The sequence below is a fragment of the Mustela putorius genome, unplaced genomic scaffold, assembly GCF_011764305.1.
Source record: "Mustela putorius furo isolate JIRA1106 unplaced genomic scaffold, ASM1176430v1.1 tig00000196_pilon_pilon_pilon, whole genome shotgun sequence".
Taxonomy (NCBI): domain Eukaryota; kingdom Metazoa; phylum Chordata; class Mammalia; order Carnivora; family Mustelidae; genus Mustela; species Mustela putorius.
In genome coordinates, this window is record NW_025421310.1 from 2,548,305 (window position 1) to 2,566,664 (window position 18,360).

The following is an 18,360-nucleotide window of genomic DNA, read 5'->3' on the forward strand; positions in this document are numbered from 1 at the left end:
GCTCAGGAGGGAGCCTGTTTCCTCCTCTCTCTCTGCCTGCTTCTCTGCCTGCTTCTGATCTCTGCCTGTTAAATAAATAAATAAAAAGTTAAAAAAAAAAAAAAAAAAGAGATTTGCAAAATATAATGCAATGCTACTCTTTTCACTAATATTTATTTGTTTTGGAAAATGTAGTTATTTTCTATAAAGTAGGATTTTGTGGGTTTTTTTGTTTAAATGAAACAAAATGTAGTATTCATTTGTTTGGGCTGCCATAACAAAGCACCACAGGGGTGCGTGGCTGACTCAGTCTTTAAGTGCCTGCCTTCTGCTCAGGTCCTGTGCTGGGATCAAGCCTTGTTGGGCTCCTTGCTCAGCAGGAAGCCTGCTTCTCCCTCTCCCACTCCCCCTGTTTGTATTCCCTCTTTGACTGCCTCTGTTAAATAAATAAAATCTTTAAAAAAAAAATTTAAAAAGTACCACAAACAGGGTGACTTAAAGAACAAAAATTTATTGTCTCAGTTATGGAGGCTAGAAGTCCAAGATCAAGATTTTTATATGGTTTGATTGTTCAGAGGGCCTGAGAGAGAGACTGCCTGTTCCTGTTTTCTCAGCTTCTGGGGTTTCCTGGCAGTCTTTGGCATCCCTTGGCCTGTAGATGCTGCCTTTCATCTTCATGTGGATGTCTCCCTGTGTGCATGTCTGTCTCCAATTTTCCTCTTTTTATAAAGAAACCAATCATTTTGGAGCCGGGTTCACCATAGTGACCTCAGTCTGACTTAAGTACCTCTGTAGAGACCCCATGTCAAAAAAAGGTCACAGTCTGAGGTATGGGATTAGGATTAAATATATTAATTTCCAGGGGACACAATTCAGCCTATCACATGTGTTAACATATAATGGATTCATTTTTTTAAATTTATTTTTATTGGGCGCCTGGGTGGCTCGGTGGGTTAGGCCGCTGCCTTCGGCTTGGGTCATGATCTCAGGGTCCTGGGATCGAGTCCCGCATCGGGCTCTCTGCTCATCAGGGAGCCTGCTTCCCTCTCTCTCTCTCTGCCTGCCTCTCCGTCTACTTGTGATTTCTCTCTGTCAAATAAATAAATAAAATCTTTAAAAAAATTTATTTTTATTTTTTAAATGGATTTTTAAGAATTAAAGTATAATCTTTTGGTTTTAATTCTTAATATGTCAAATATTGATAGATAGAACCTCCACAAACAAAAAAACTGTTTGAGGTCCTCAGTGATTTTTAAGATATGAAGGGTTCTTGGGGTGCCTGGGTTGTTCTGTCAACTGCCTTCGGCTCAGGTCATGATCCCAGGGTCCTAGGATTGAGTCCCACATCCGGCTCCTTGCTCAGTGGGGCGCCTGCTTCTCCCTCTGCCTGCCACTCACCCTGCTTGTACTTTCCCTCTCTCTTTCTATGACAAAAAAATAAACTCTTGGAATAAAAATCAAAATAACACCCCTTTAGAGCATTCTCATACCATTCCCCCATGTGTTTGAAAATCCATTCCCTACAGAGGAAAAATCCACAAGTGGGAGGAGACCTAAAGGAGATCAGGGCAGGAGCCATGGGGATATTTAGGTGGAAAGTGTCCCAGGCAGAGATCACAGAAAATGTGAGACTCTAGATGTTCAAAGAACACACTTTCATAGCTCCCTCGTAACCTTTAAACAAATACAGGTACATATGATGTTTTTTCCTTACCTTTGCTAACATTTTGAACTGGGCAGCTCCAGCTTGATGTCCTTGGGCACCTCAATCTAACCTGTCCAAAGGCCACCTACTCTTCCTGTGCTCCAGCCTTACTCCTCCATGTCACCCCAGCCTACCTCGGTTGTCCGTATCATAATCTGATACTAGATGAATATTCTTTGAGAAAGATTCCTTTCTCTCTCTTACTCCTCCTTGAGTCACTGAGACTCCATGGTGGATTAAAGATGGCCCCAAAGTCTTTGTCTCTTCCCACCTGGAGGTGGAATTTATTTCCCCTTCCCCTGTCTCTGGGCTTATCTGATGGACCAGGCACTCTAATGTAGCAGAAGTGATGATGTGTGACTTCTGAGGCCAAATCATAAGAAGTTTTTGTGGATTCTGCCTAGTTCTCCTGGAGGGTTTGTTCTTGGGACTTCCCACCTTGGAACCCAGCTACTGTGCTGAGAAGAGCCTAAGCCATGTGAAGGGGCCTAATGTGAAAGTTCCGGTCAAGAACCCCAGCTAAGCTCATGTCTGGCATCAGCAGCAACCACTGGTTCAACAGTGCACCTCCATTCTGAGCCTTCACGTGAGTCCAGCTCCCACTGTATCTACCTGACACTGCACAAGAGTAAGTGAGAAGAAGTCCGTTGATCCATAATAGGACGGTGAGAAAGAAATAAATTGTTTTTATTTATTTATTTATTTATTTATTTATTTACTTTATTTTAGAGCAAGAGAGCATGAGCAGGGGGAGCAGCAGAGGGAGAGAGAGAAGCAGACTCCCCACTGAACAGGGAGCCCAAAGCGGGGCTCCATTGCAGGACCTTGGCCTCATGACCTGAGCTGAAGGCAGACATGTTAAGACTGAGTCACCCAGGTGCCCCCAAATCATTGTTTTAAACCACTATGTTTAGGATGTACATAGTATTAGAAAAGTGAATCTTGGGGGCACCTGGGTGGCTGAGTGGGTTAAAGCCTCTGCCTTCGGCTCAGGTCATGATCCCAGGATCCTGGGATCAAGCCCCGCATCTGGCCTTCTGCTCAGTAGGGACCCTGATTCCCTTGCTCTATCCCTGCCTGCCTCTCTGTCTACTTGTGATCTCTGCCAAATAAATAAATAAGATCTTAAAAAAAAAAAAAAAGAAATGTGAATCTGTGGCTTATGGATTTTTCTCTTCTAAAAACTCTCCTGCTCCTTCCTTTCTATCTCCACCGCAAGGGCTTTAGTTCAGGCCCTCATTGATCTTAAAAATGTAAAAAATAGGGGCGCCTGAGTTGCTCAGTGGGTTAAGCCACTGCCTTCGGCTCAGGTCATGATCTCAGGGTCCTGGGATCAAGCCCTGCATCGGGCTCTCTGCTCGGTGGGGAGTCTACTTCTCCCTCTGCTCCTTCCCTCCTTCACTTGTGCACTCTGTCATCTAAATAAGATATTTTTAAAAAAGATAATAGCCTGGGTTTACAGATGCAGAAGACCTCATGGATGAATAATGGGGACTCTAGGTGGAGAAAGAGGGACAGAGAGAGAAGCTAATGATCAAGGCACCCACTGAGGAAAGTTTTCTGATGTGAAGAAACTCCTTGTCAGGACACAGAAAGCCCACCAAGTTCTTGGCAGGAATAATGTATTCAACTGTTTGAAAACCTAGTGAGTCACTAACATGTGTGTGTGTATGTGTGTGTGTGTGTGTGTGTGTGTGTCTTAAGAGAGTGTGACTATATCTATTGTGACTATTATGTCAGGCTTGTTAATCATCATTTCACAGTGAATCACTTATCTACTTAAACACCCAGCTTTTTTTCTGAGAGATATAGTTTCCCAAATAACTGTAGATTTATCCATTTTCCTGGAATTTCTACCATTTTTTTCAGTTGGACTATTTCTAAAATCTTTGTAGATTTTAATTTTTCCTAACACATGTTCCCCTGCAGAATGAGTTATTGAATCAAGTGGTTTGAAACTCTGTAAAGCTCTTCATACCCCAGTGTCTTTCCAGAAACTATACCCCTCAACACTTCTCCATCAGTGCCTCTCAGTGGGCTTTACAATTTTAAAAGAATCCTTGCAAAGCCAATGGGCATGGAACAGTGACTAGCCTTTTAAATTTGCGTTTCCCTAGGCTAGATCCATGTACCTACTGCTAGGCCATGTTGGAATCCTTTCTTATAAGCACTTCGGATTGTCTTAGCTTAACTTTTACCGTTAAATTCAGACCATTTGCTTACCTTACCATGTGATCCTTCTATGTTAGTTCATCCAGTGTTTATTGGGTGCCCTTTCTGTTCTGGACTCTCTGCCTGGCAGCTGGGAACAGCTCCCTTGTCCTCACATTTCATGGGAGAAAGACGCTGGGTTTCTATGAGCATCTTCCTAGGGAGCTTAGCACAGCTGTGGCCAAACAACAGGAAGATTGCTAGGGAAGGCAACCCCATTGGTGCAGAGCATTTCCAAGGCCATGATACAGGGTGACTGGAATCTCTGGACCTATGAGGGAAAAGGTCCTGTTGTGAAGCAGCCAGGGTTGAAGTAGAACCCTCAGATTTGGACTGATGCACAAGCTGTTTTCTACCCACGATGGCTAGATGTGTGGCCTCAATGTGCAGTAGGCAAAGGGTGATCCCTTGCCACTCTCTGAGTGCAGCAATGTGGAAAGGGTTTCTATGTGTGCAGGACACACAGAATTCACCATCAAGCTATTACCTCTTCTCTAACTGAAAGGCTTCTTTCCACGTGTTCCATGCCCCATCCCGTGTCTGAGAACACAGTTGGGCATGGCTCTACGCTTTGAAGTGATGCTTCGTTTTCCCCTCCAGAGATCCTAGTTCCAGCCTAGACTTAACCAGTAACGCACTGTGTGTCCCTGAAAACCCCTTCAGAGGATGATGATTGCTTGATCTACATCGCCTGAGAGAGTAAGATTAACATCTCATGTGTCAACCTCTTCTCTGGTAATCAGGAGCTTGATCCCAGCCTGTGCAGTAAGAGATGGAACCTGGAGAGCATCCTTCATCTGAGGGGAGGGGACTGAGGGACAAAGAGGTGGGCATAAATCCCCCCCCCATCAAACAGCATATTCAATAAGGAAAACTCACTGAATATGACTAATGAGTCTTTAGTCTTGTCTAATTCCTCCCCAGATCTGCCCTTCTCTATTGCCTCCATTGTTCCTCCAGTGCTCAAGTAAAAATAAAATAATATAAAATAAAACTATTCTCCAACATTTCTTCACCAAACAAAGAATGGCTGTTACGGCCAGGAACTGTTTGGCAACAAAGAAAATAAAAGCTCTACCCCCATGAGCTGATATTTTTGTGTGTGTGAGAGGTGGTGTGGGTGGGTTAGAATTATTTTTTTAAACTACCTAATTTTTATGTTAGGTGGTATCAGGATGGGCTAGGTTCTGTTGGAGTAACAACCTCCCTGTGCCCTGGGGTTGGCAGCTGGGTGGGTGGGGTAGGGGTGTTTCCAGCTCATCATAACCATAGTGGGTGTTTCTGGTTACCCAAGTCTCCTTGTCTTGACTCTCTCTACCCCCTGTAACAACAATCATTGTATGGGGCTGAGTTGCTCTCTGTGAGATTTGCGACCACCCACTGCAGTGGTGGGGGAGCAGGTGACAAATGCAGGTGCTGAGATGATGATGATCTCCATGGCAGTTTGTTTCCTGAGATTTCCACACTGAGCATTTGAAGACTAAAAAGGAGCATTGTGAGCTAGGGTGGTGAGGAGGAAACAGCGCTGATACTTACGTGGAGGGCAGGCAGGTGTACTGGGCCAAGAGGACAGATTATGAAAACAGAATATACAACCTGAAAGTGGAACAAGGGGACATGTGGGTGGCTCCGTCGGTTAATCACCTGCCTTTGGCTCGGGTCATGGTCCCAGGATCCTGGAATTGAATCCCACATTGAGCTCCTTGCTCAGCAGGGACCCTGCTTCTCCCTCTGCCTGTTTTGCCTGCAGCTCCCCCTGCTTGTGCACTGACAAATAAATAAAATCTTAAAGAAAAAAAAAAAAAAAGGTGGAACAAGGACCTAAATATTTAGAAACTCCTCCGTCACATTTCTTACACTAACGAATATGAACAGTATAAATAATTATTGGTAATGTTATATACACAGAGCACATCATTTGACAGCCACTTGGCAAAATTCATACAGCCTTAGTATCATAGCTTTAAGAGCTAAGATGCTAACAGCCAATGATATTGAAAGAAAACCAGAAGCTTCCACAGCCCCCAGAAAGACAAAAGTACAATTAGTTAGTGGATCTCAGAGTCATCTTAGGTCAATACTATTCTGCTCATGCTGTCTTCATTAACTACCCTGATGCAACATGTCTCCATAGTAAATAAAAGTTCCAGCTAGTAAACTTGACCTGAACATTACTAAGAATGTTTTTTTTAAAGATTTTTATTTATTTATTTGATAGGCAGAGAGAGATCACAAGTAGGCAGAGAGGCAGGCAGAGAGAGGGGGAAGCAGGCTCCCCGCCGAGCAGAGAGCCCAACGTGGGGCTCGATCCCAGGACCCTGAGATCATGACCTGAGCCAAAGGCAGAGGCCCAAACCACCGAGCTACCCAGGCGCCCCACTAAGAATGTTTAATACACCGGAGCACCTTGCTGGCTCAGTTGACTCTTGATCTTGAGTTATGAGTTCAAACCCCATGTTGGACATAGAGCTTATGTTAAAAAAAAAAAAAAAGGAGTATTCACACAAATTCACATTTTATGTTTAGGGTATTTGTAAGTGAAAAAAGAGCATTTTTTTTTTTTTTTTCATTTTTTGTTATCTTATCAGGGTCCTCTGGCATTTACGCTAAGCCTGGAGCAGTCTAAGTGGGATTCACATCTACAAAAGGGAATTGTGGCAAGGAACCTCAGTTCGGAGGTGCAAAGGTGTGATTCTGAAAACCAGTCTCAAGAAGTAATTATATGAACCAAGTGCTTCACCCACTTGGGCAGCCAGAGCCACCGTCCAAACAGTTTAATGGAACAGGTACTGTTAAAACTGCTAAATATATTCATGTTTGATGAGGCATGAAAGCTTACACAATAAGGGTTAACACAGCAGGTCTGAGGCTTCAGCTGTTCCAAGGTACTGTTTGCAAGGCTGGCCTCTGGCTGGCATCTGGCAACTTGGCATTTAGAGTGTGGTCTGTAACCCAACTGATAAGGACGTCTCACTGTGCCTAGACTATGCAAACAATGTGATCTGCACTGAGTACCTGTTTTCCTCTGGTAGTCTGGAATTTGGTACATGCTAGACAGAAATACCTACTTCTGTAATCCTCAGTGAGCTTTGTATGACCCTCTCAGGGCAGGGACAGCATTGGAAGCCAACATGTAGATTCCCCCAGACGTCACCTGGCTTTCCCATCCTTGCTACATCACTCTAATAAATCTTAGCTGTGAGTACAATATGCTAAGTCTCAGGAATTCATTTAGAAATCTCTGGATGTGGGGGTGACCTTGTGGGGCCCCAACAATTCCACTGCTATTTGTTCAAAATTATGTGGATTATTTTGTTATCTGTACTCTGAAAAGGGGGAGGGAGGATGGATTTCTATTTATTAAAAGGAGGTTCTGGGTCACATGTAATAGATGAGGTATCATTTAGGGTTTACAAAAAAAAAAAAGTCACAAATTTAAACAAAACCAACAAAGAGAAAACATATGCACTTTGCGGGATCTGTTGGGCAGGTTCTTTCTCCCAGGCTTTGGTGTCTCTTGAGAGCTATATGGTAACACTGGTGCAGGCAACACAAGCAACTATCCAACCAGGAAGCAAAGTCCCCACCTGTTACGTGTGGGTTGCCCTAGACAAGATGTGTTTCACCTCAACCTCAGGGTCTCATGAACCATGAGAGCTATATTACTTAAAGGGTTTTATGACAGATACCAGGTAATTGCCAGAGTGATCCTGGGGGAAGTACATTCAGTACTTGGCTATGCAAATTCACATTCCATTCCATTCCATTCCATTCCATTCCTTTCCATTCCAGGATACCAGCACCTCTCCAGGTCCCATCTCAGGGGACTTCTGACTTCCTGGTAGTAAGGCCTCTGGAAAATCAAGTCTTAAAAGACTAAGCACCCACCTTTAATATATCAGGGACTTCTAAAAAGTCAAGGAGCATTCCTATCCTTCTGAATAAAGTCTAATTGGCCAGATAGAAAAGTCTGACATCTTTTTTTTTTTTTTTTTTTTTTTTTTGGTCTGCTTTTTACATTGTCAATCTACTATTATAGCAACACTGAATTAAAAAAAAGAAAATTGTATATAATCCCACAAATCAACCGCAGATGTCCTCATGTACTGTTGTTTTGCTCACTTAACACTGGAAATAATTTGTTACCAAAATAAGTAGTGAACTACCAGGGAAAGAGTCACTACCGAAGGTAAAAAATGAAAACCAGTGATCTCCTTGCCCAACCTATGCAACAGTCACACATCTCATCAACAACTTAACCATTTCTATTCCGGTTCTTCCTGAAGCCATGTCTGTAATTCTGATCTTCTATGGTCTGTAGAATTACTGACTTCCTGCTCTGATGTGGAATGTAGATTTGGCTCAACTCTTGCTCCTCTATTAGCTTCTAATTTCTGTCATGGTCATTCTGACCATTCTATGCTCCAATTTTGGTCTCCTAAAATAACCTATGTATCGTATTATATTTAAGAGGTGGCTTCCTAAGATGAAGATACTGAAATACTCTTTTCCCCACTCTCTCTTTCTTCTTCTACTTTACAACAGCTAGAGACTATACCATTACTGTTGGTGAAAGTGCTGGGAATCTCATGCTCTTGACATTACGAAATACTCATGTCACAGCTCTGGCTTTCTTCCTTAGGAAAAGCAAAGAACAAAAACAAAAACTCAGGGGCACCTGGGTGGCTCAGTGGGTTAAGCCGCTGCCTTCGGCTCAGGTCATGATCTCAGGGTCCTGGGATTGAGTCCCACATCAGGCTCTCTGCTCAGCAGGGAGCCTGCTTCCCTTCCTCTCTGCCTACTTGTGATCTTTCTCTCTCTATCAAATAAATAAATAAATAAATCTTAAAAAAAGAAAACCTCAGTACCTACTGTATATATTGTATCTATGCAAATACTGTTATGAAGGGCCAATCAGAACAATCTGATTGTATATCCCCCCTTTTTTGTTCCAATTTCATGAGTCCTCTGCCTCTTCTAAGAAGTAGTATTATCATCAGGGTCAAATACATGGCTCTTGGTAGCTCAGTCAGTTAAGCGTCTGACTTGTGGTTTTGGCTCAAGTTGTGATCTCAGGGTCATGAGATCCAGCCTGGCATTGGGCTCTGAGTTCAACATGGAGTCTGCTTGAAATTTTCTGTCCTCTCTCCCCTTATTCCCCTCCCCCCTTATTCTCTCTAAAAAACCCCAATCTTTAAAAAAAGAAAAAAGCATCTTGGATTTATTTTTTCACCTGCAATTACTTTTTGACTCACTCTTAGAATAAAGCTTTAACTACTTAGTTCCGCAAATATCTTTTCTCTTTGGGGCTTCTGTTTTATCTTACATACATCTTTTTCTTTCAAGTTGAAGGCTTTCTTCATCTTTCACACCTTGGTTCCCATCCATATTGAAGAGGCTATCAAAGATGGGAAGAGGTAGGTGAGACCAGTTTAATGGCATGCTTTGCTAGAGGGTGAAAAGTGCAAGAACCAGCTGTTTGGGTGAAGGTTCTCACAATGCCCAAACAATGCAGCACTTGTTTTGGAACATAATCCACCAAATTTCCTAGTTCTCCAGACCATTTTTAGTATATAACTTCTTTCCTGCTTTATTTTCTGCTTACCCACAGCCAGACAGTCACTGTGAGACAAGAAAAGTAGGGGAGAAAGGAGAGAAAATGTGGAGTTTCACAGATCTTCACATAACCCTGTTTTTCTCCCCCCTCTTGGTGTACAGCTCTGCTTGGGGGCTGTGGCCTGTACTGCTGCAGCCCTCTCCTCACATGATCCTGGCTTCAGGCTTTCCACTCTGCATCTCCAGGTGATGCTCTCACACCAGCTGTCACCTTGCTCAAATCTGCAGTTACGGCTTCTCCCTTTCTTCACTGTTGTTGATTCACACTTCAGCCTTTGTTTTGAATGTGCTGCTGAACTGACCTTCTTAACCATCCGCATGCATGTTTTCATGTGGTTGTAATATTTTGTGTATATACAACTTTGGGTCCTGTTTTCACTTCACCTGATAAATATTTTCTATATTGCTATACAGTGAGCTCTGATTATAGTCAACCTGAACAACAAAGTTAAAATTAGAGCACAATGGAGTTCTTGATAAAGAGTCTACTTTCAATTCCAATAAAAACCATTTCAGAAGACTTTCCAACCTCAATCCTCCAGTTTGTTGCATTAACTGCTGGTTTACATTGGCCAGCGTCATATTTCATCACTCAATGCCAACTTCGTCATGCAAAGATTTCTTCTTAGATTGTTTGGGGCTTTGCATTAAGAATATCTTCCAGTCCAAAAATAAATAAAATAAAATAAAAAAGAGAATATCTTCCAGTCCATTGTCTCTAGGAATGCATCACAGGGACAATGTCTGATTAAGTTTGGGTGGTTGCTTACACTGAAAAGAGTATTTGATGGGTATAACTACATACTGAATTCCCTAACTCCTGCTAAGAGCTCTGACAAAAGTTTCAAATCAGTGTTATGTTCACAGCTTCTCATCTAAATGCAGACGTAAATGCAAGTTAGTGTACATACAAATTACTTGTGCTGCTTTTAGGAATTGCAGGCTCCTGGGTTTTACCACGAGATTCTGATTTAATAGATCAAGGTAAGCTTGGAAATGTGTGGTTTCAATGAACACTCCAAGGAAATCCATGGTCATTAGACCACACTGAGTGTCACACCTTTGTTACTTAATGTCTAATAAAGGTTTGGCAGTGAGTGTCTCCATCTTGATTATTCAGCTTCTCTCCCATGAATTTTTTCATGTTGAATAAGGGATGTATTATAACTGAAAACCTTCCCACATTCGTTACATTCATAGGGTTTTTCTCCAGTATGAATTCTCCGATGCCTAGTAAGTTGACATCGCTGACTAAAGGCCTTTTCACAATGATTACATGCATAAGGTTTCTCGCCAGTGTGTGTTCTTTCATGTTTCGGAAGTGTTGACTGATCATTAAAGGCTTTCCCACAGTCAATACATTCATAGGGTTTTTCTCCAGTATGTGTCCTCTCACGTTCAATAAGGTGTGACCTTTGACTGAAGACTTTAACACACATGTTACACCAATAGGGCTTGTCTCCAATGTGTGTTCTTTGATGCACAATGAGGGGAGACTTCTGGCTGAAAGCTTTTTCACAATGATTGCACTTGTAAGGTTTCTCTCCAGTATGGGTGCGCTGATGCACAACCAGTTGTGATCGCTGCCGAAAAGATTTCCCACAGTTATTACATTCATATGGTTTCTCTCCAGAATGAATTCTCTGTTGGGAAAGAAGGTGAGAGCTCCCAGTAAAGGCTTTCCCACACTGATTACATTCAAAAGGTTTTTCTCCAGTATGAGTTCTCTGATGCTCAATAAGGTGAGAGCTCCCACTGAAAGCTTTATCACACTGATTGCATTTATATGGCTTCTCTCCAGTGTGAATTCACAGATGTCTAATAAGTTGAGTGCTTCAAATGAAGGACTTTCCACACTGGTTGCATTCATAGGGTTTCTCTCCAGTGTGAGTCCTTTTGTATGCAACAAAGTCCGACCTTTGACTGAAGGACTTTCCACAATGAGTACACTCATAAGGCTTCTCTCCAGTATGAATTCTTTGATGTACAATAAGCTTAGAGTTCCACCTGAAAGATTTTCCACATTCGTGACATTTATATGGTTTTCTCCAGTGTGAGTTCGCTGATGCCTAGTAAGTTTGGAACTCTGGGTGAAGGATTTCCCACACTGGTTACACTCAAAGGGCTTTTCTCCAGTGTGTGTTCTCTGGTATACAACAAACTTAGAACAACAGCTGAAAGATTTTCCACACTGACTGCATGCATGTGGCCTCTTTCCAGTCTGAATGATGTCACAGCCAGTAAAAGAAGAGGCTACATGGAAGGCATTATGTTCCTCCCCACACCTAAATGGTGCTTCTCTACAATCACTTATTCCAGTTTGTATGAGGCAGTCATCACACTCATATTGACATTCTCTAAGATGCATCGGCTTATGTTCATTCCAAGTCTTGCTATGATTGATGATGTTTCCATAGTCTGGACAGTTATTGTTGTTCTCTGCTGAGAAAAGTCTATTATGAAATTGCAGGGAGGTACCGTAGCTCAAAGAGTCACTAGTGACAGTATATTCACAAAGTTTTTTATTTCTCATTTCAACATTTCCAAGTTTATTTAAATAAATGCTCTGACAGAAGACTCCAGCACTTTGGTGATTTTCATAAGGCTTTCTATCAACCTGACCTTTCTCATGATTCATGAAAACTGAATTCTGTTTCAACTTTTTAACCTGTGAGTCAAGGGTACGGAAATGTGTTCTTGTGAGTAATGTTGGAGGTAGAAGGCTTACACTCAGGTAACTTCCCCCAAGGTCATGCTCACAATGGTCCTTGAGCAAACAGTGTCTCTGTGGTAAGTACCATTTGACTCCAAGAGTCCTCCTGGTGCTCCCTTAGCTGGTTCTTCCAATCCTGCCTTTCTCCTAATGACACCAACCAGGGGCCCTCCTCCTGCAGGCAGTGTTTCATTTCTATGTGGTGGAATGGTTCTTCCACAGCAAAATCTTCTTTGGAAGGTGACTCTTTCTTTTCAAATATATTCTTCCAATCTGAAAGAAATCCAAAATACCTGAATTACTGGAGATGCATTAGAGGGGGAGGATGGGATGGAGGAGACCACCAAGTATGAGAGGTATCTCTGGGTTTGTTTCTAATCCATGGACTGTAATTTCATACAGGATGTAAATAAAAGGGATGGAACAGCAAACAGGGCAGTGGTGATAACATATAAAAAACAAACAAAGATAGTGAAGAGGCAACCCAGGAAGACTGGTCTGCAGAGGGAGAAGAGGAATAAGAACAAGCAGTGGAGGGTAAAGATTAAAGGAGAGATCCAGATAGAATTGGTCTTAAGGGTATACAGCCTTCATAGCCACAGAAGATACCTACAATATAATTGCCAGTAAAGCGAATGAATATGGTACCTGACTTGGAAAAAAGGTCTTTTCATAAATTAAGGAACTTGAGCTAGGGAGAGTATCTGTGTAGTCCCTAACTGTGACTAAAAGTGTCCTATAATGGGGAAGTAGAGATATGATATACACAGAAGTGATATGAACATGGAACAAAGAGATTTAGAGATGCTGGCCTTAAAGACTAAAGTGATATGGGCACAAACCAAGGAATGCTGCAGCCACCAAAGGTGGTGAGTGAGACAAGGAACAGATTTCTTCCTGGACCCTTCCAAGGGTGCATGACTCTACACCTTGATTTCACACCAATGGTATTGATTTCAGGTTTCTGGCCTCCAGAATCATGGGAGAATCAATTTGTGTTGTTTTAAGCACCCAAACTGGTAATCTGTTACAGCAGCCGCAGGAAATTAATAAACAGACTAACTGGTACCTCAACCTAGATTATTGACCCAGAATCTTAGTCTATCTCTTCTTTTTTTTAAGATTTTATCTCTTTATTTGATAGACAGAGAGGGAGATCACAAGTAGGCAGAGAGGCAGGCAGAGAGAAAGGGAAGCAGGCTCCCTGGTGAGCAGAGAGCCCGATGTGGGGCTCAATTCTAGGACCCTGAGATCATTACCTGAGCCGAAAGCAGAGGCTCAACTCACTGAGCCACCCAGGTGTACCCCCCTCCCCGCTTTTTAAGAAAAATTTATTTATTTATTTGACAGAGAGAGAGACACAGCGAGAGAGGGAACACAAGCAGGGGAGGCAGGAGAGGGAAAAGCTGGCTTCCCACAGAGCACAGAGCCTGATGTGGGGCTCGATCCCAGGACTCTGGGATCATGACTTGAGCTGAAGGCAGACGCTTAATGACTGAAACACCCAGGCACCCAGTCTATTTTCTGATTCCGCATCTTGAAATGATCCCAAACACCAACACAGACTTAATAGTCTTTTTTCTTTTATAAAGATTTTATTTATTTATTTGACAGGCAGAGATCACAAGTAGGCGGAGAGGCAGGCAGAGAGAGAGGAGGAAGCAGGTTCCCCGCTGAGCAGAGAGCCCGATGTGGGGCTCGATCCCAGGATCCTGGGATCATGACCTGAGCCGAAGGCAGAGGCTTTAACCCACTGAGCCACCCAGGAGCCCCAGATTTAATATTCTTTTTTTTTCTTTTTTTAAAGATTTTATTTATTTATCAGAGAGAGAGAGAGAGAGAGCACAGGCAGACAGAATGGCAAGCAGAGGCAGAGGGAGAAGCAGGCTCCCTGCCGAGCAAGGAGCCCGATGTGGGACTCGATCCCAGGACGCTGGGATCATGACCTGAGCCGAAGGCAGCTGCTTAACCAACTGAGCCACCCAGGCATCCCCAGATTTAATATTCTTAATGCACCATTTCTACTATTTCTTCAGGCTAGCCACAGAAGAAAAACTCTCTACCCACTTTGTAATCAATGCCACAGACTTCCCAGAAAAGCAGTGTAGTCCTTGAAGCAGTAGTTGGCTAGGCTGGGCTGCAACTGAGTTTCACTAACTAGCAACTTTTTTTTTTTTATTTTATTTATTCATTTGACAGTGAGAGACACAGCAAGAGAGGGAACATAAGCAGGTGGAGTGGGAGAGGGAGAAACAGACTCCCCGCCGAGCAGGGAGCCCACACAGGGTTCGATCCCAGGACCCTGGAATCATGACCTGAGCTGACGACAGACGCTTAACCAACTGAGCCACCCAGACACCCCTAATTAGCAACTTCTAAAGCTCATTTTCCTTGACAGTAAGCCAGGAATAAAAACCCTTAGCTTACAAGGTTTACTTCGATCCACAAATGAACTGCTATATGAGTCCCACAAGGTGCCTGGCCTGTGGTGCACTGTTAGACATGGTGCCATTGATATGGCCTCCCCTGTTACTGTCCTAATGGGGACTCCTCCCTCTGTTGAAATATTGGGTCTCTGATGAGTGGTGTAGGTTTCCAGCTTGGGACCTTGCCTGGATCCTCCAAAATTCCCCCTTTACTTGTCACTCTTCCCATTTCGTCATGTAGCCACCCACATCTAGTACTATCAAGGCCTCTGATCAAGTCCCCATGCTTCACTCTCCAGGAGTGCTAAGGAGACAAGTCTCCTCCATTTGGCAAAGTATTAACTACACTCTGTGGCCTTCCTTTGACTTCTGGGGGGCATTTCCCTCTTGGACAAAGTCCTTCTCTAAGCCTAACACCCTCCACAACCAACACTGTTCTCCTTCCCAAGACTCAGCTGTGTTCCTTTTTGGTGTTGTCTTGGAATCCCTGATGATGAGAACTTTTTCAAATAAAACAGTGGCCCACTGAAAGGGAGTGAAAGGGTATGTGGAGACAGGAAGAAGGAAATAAGTCTCAGGGTGGTTAAGATGTGCCACATTCTCTGTGCTCCACCTGTTTTTCCCTCCCTCAACCCTAGCTCCTAGAAACCACTGGTTATTTTACTCTTTATTGTCGGGAGCCAGTACAGGAGGCCTACTCTAAGAGCTGTAAGGGACTGAATATGATTGGCTGTTCATTTAGGTCCACTCACACGGGAGGTGCATGAGCACTGCGGTGATTGGCTAGGCGGGCTAAGCTGCCGGTGTATATATGCTTGAATGTACTTGTAGAGGGGCGGGCCCGCCGGGAGCCAGGCCAAGCTGCACCAGCCGGACATATGCAAATATGTGCCACAGAGTTGTGCCTGGTCATTGGAAACTGGGTAAAGGAGGCCAGACATTTTACACAGTGTCTCCATCAAGATTTCAAAATGAGGAAAACAGACTGTGTGGGTCAGCTAGAAAGTAGTATCTATGATAGATGAGAAGAAAGATGCTGTCCACATACTGAATTCAGAATGGCATCATTTTAAGGACCAAGGACAAGTAAAAGCGGGTGACACTTCAGAGGAAAAAGTAACAAAGGCTGTAGGTGAGAGTTACAAGGTAAGAAAGAGCAGGAAAATACAAGATAAACCCAACACTTCTAGCTAGGGGAACGTCTTGATGGTACTGTGAAGGTCCAAAGTGGTGTGAAGGTCACACATGATGTTTACAGCTAACTGAAAGCAGCCAGTTAAGAAAGGCCACTTACTGGGGTGCCTGGGTGGCTCAGTGGGTTAAGCCTCTGCCTTTGGCTCAGGTCATGATCTCAGGGTCCTGGAATTGAGCCCACATCGGGCTCTCTGCTCAGCGGGGAGCCTGCCTCCTCCTCTCTCTCTGCCTGCTGCTCTGCCTACTTGTGATCTCTCTCTGAGTCAAACAAATAAATAAAATCTTTAGAAAAAAAAAAGAAAGAAATGCCACTTACTGTGTGATTCCAACTACAGGAGATTCTGGAAAAGGTAAAACTATAAAGTGTCGCTCTCGCCAGCAAGAACGACACGGAGACACGCGTGGAGGCAAACTTCTTTAATGGCTTCTTTTTATCTTCTTCCCCCTCTGGCGCAGCACAGCACGCAGCTCCCACCGCCCCACTTGGGCGTCGCCGCCGCCTCCAGGGCCGTGCGCCGCCCCTCAGCGGCCCCCCGCCCCGCCGCCGCCGCCTACCGCCGCCATGGTCCGGGCTGCAGCCCCCTCCGGCTGGTGCAGCTCGGCCTGGCTCCCGGCGGGCCCGCCCCTCTACAAGTACATTCAAGCATATATACACCGGCAGCTTAGCCCGCCTAGCCAATCACCGCAGTGCTCATGCACCTCCCGTGTGAGTGGACCTAAATGAACAGCCAATCATATTCAGTCCCTTACAGCTCTTAGAGTAGGCTTCCTGTACTGGCTCCCGACAATAAAGAGTAAAATAACCAGTGGTTTCTAGGAGCTAGGGTTGAGGGAGGGAAAAACAGGTGGAGCACAGAGAATACTTAGGGCAGTGGAACTACTTTGCTTGATAAAGATGGAGATGTGGCATTATACATTTACCCAAACCCGCAGAATGTCCAACACCAAGAGTGAACCTAATGTAAACTGATCTCTACTGGTAATGTGTGAATACAGCTGCACCCATTGTAACAAATGTACCACAGAATACAGGATATTAATAATAGAGGAAACTGTGTGTGTATGTGTGTGTCTGTGTGTGGTGAGGAAGGGTTATAAATGGGAACTCTGTACTTTCTGCTCAACTTTCCGTAAACATAAAACTCTAATAAATAAAACCTATTAATTAAAGCAAAACAAAAACAAATATCATAAGCAGCCCAATTAGTTGGGGGTAATGAACATATTCTAAAATTGATTATAGTGATAGACGCAGATGCTGTGAATATACTATAATCCTTTGCATACTTCAAATGAATGAATCATATGGCATGTGAATTATATCTTGGTACCACTATTAAGGAAAAAAAGGGGGGCACCTGGGTAGCTCAGTCGGTTAGGCCACTGCCTTTGGGTCGGGTCATGATTCCAGGGTCCTGGGATCGAGTCCCACATCAGGCTCCTTGCTCAGCGGGGAGCCTGCTTCTCTTTCTGCCTTGGCCTGCCCTCTGCCTGCTCGTACTCCTCTCTCTTTCTCTCTCTCTGATGAATAAATAAATACTTCCACATCTGACCCCAGGGACTGAGGGTTGGGCCAGAGGACATGGTTCTCCTACTCTCTGAGCAGAGCACAAAGTCCTGTATTTTTTCCCCATTGACCAGGGCTTCTGCTTTCCACACCGGATGTGATCAGCTGGCTGGAGCAAGGACAAGACCCATGGAGGGCAGGTGGACCGATGGCATGAGGAGAGGTGGGAAAACAAGTCCAGGAACTGATTTAGTAGGAATCCTGGAAGGAATAGGTTGTTGCCATTTCCTAGGATGCAGAAGTTCTCACCACATCTCTGGATCATCTACAAGTTGTAAGAATGTCCAACATGAGGAGGGATGGACACCCAACTACAGGGTAAAGACAAGGCATGACGGAGAGATCCATCTGCCCTGAGTGGAAGTGAGGATGGGAGACTCAAGGAAAAGAGGGGGCACAAGCACCTGGGAATAGATGAAGGATATGAGAGGTGAAGATCAAAGTGAAGATGGGAACAGAAATGAACCCACACATGAGAAATGTTGGGACAACAATGACATGTGTTTTTCATGGATTGGGGACAGAGGGACAGCCCTACATGGGTCAGAATGTGGCTGCCTTGGATGCAAGGAAGCAACAGAGAACACCCAAGAAAGTTCCCTGTACCTCCTTCCCTCCTTGGACCCAGGCTCCTGTGGAGAGCAACTTCACCATGTTAACTCACCAGGTCACTGGACTGCTCTCACCTTTCTGTAAGAAGAGCCAGATCTTTGAGTCCCTGAAGCAGAAAACTGCTGTGATGGGCAGAGCTTGCCTTACCCAGAGAGACCAGATGGCTGCAGGTCTCCAGAGTCACGGTGTGGTCTCCTCTGGGCCAGATCGTTGTCCCCACTCCTCCTGCGTGAAGGTTACAGCCACGTCCTTGAAGCTCACAGCTGGCTGAAATATCACCCATGTTACCATGGGGCTCTGCCTCCCCAGTGTGGAGGTTGGGTCAGGGGGATGGGGC

General features: G+C 44.1%; 1 protein-coding gene across 1 annotated transcript; it reads right to left on the minus strand.

Annotated features, from left to right (window-relative positions):
• Positions 1-9,088: 9,088 nt before the first annotated feature.
• LOC101693028 (zinc finger protein 180) lies at positions 9,089-16,408 on the minus strand. Its single transcript, XM_045077255.1, is given in 2 exon segments — positions 9,089-11,580; positions 16,400-16,408. Coding segments are annotated over 2 exon segments (966 nt in total). The 3' UTR covers positions 9,089-10,623.
• Positions 16,409-18,360: the final 1,952 nt, after the last annotated feature.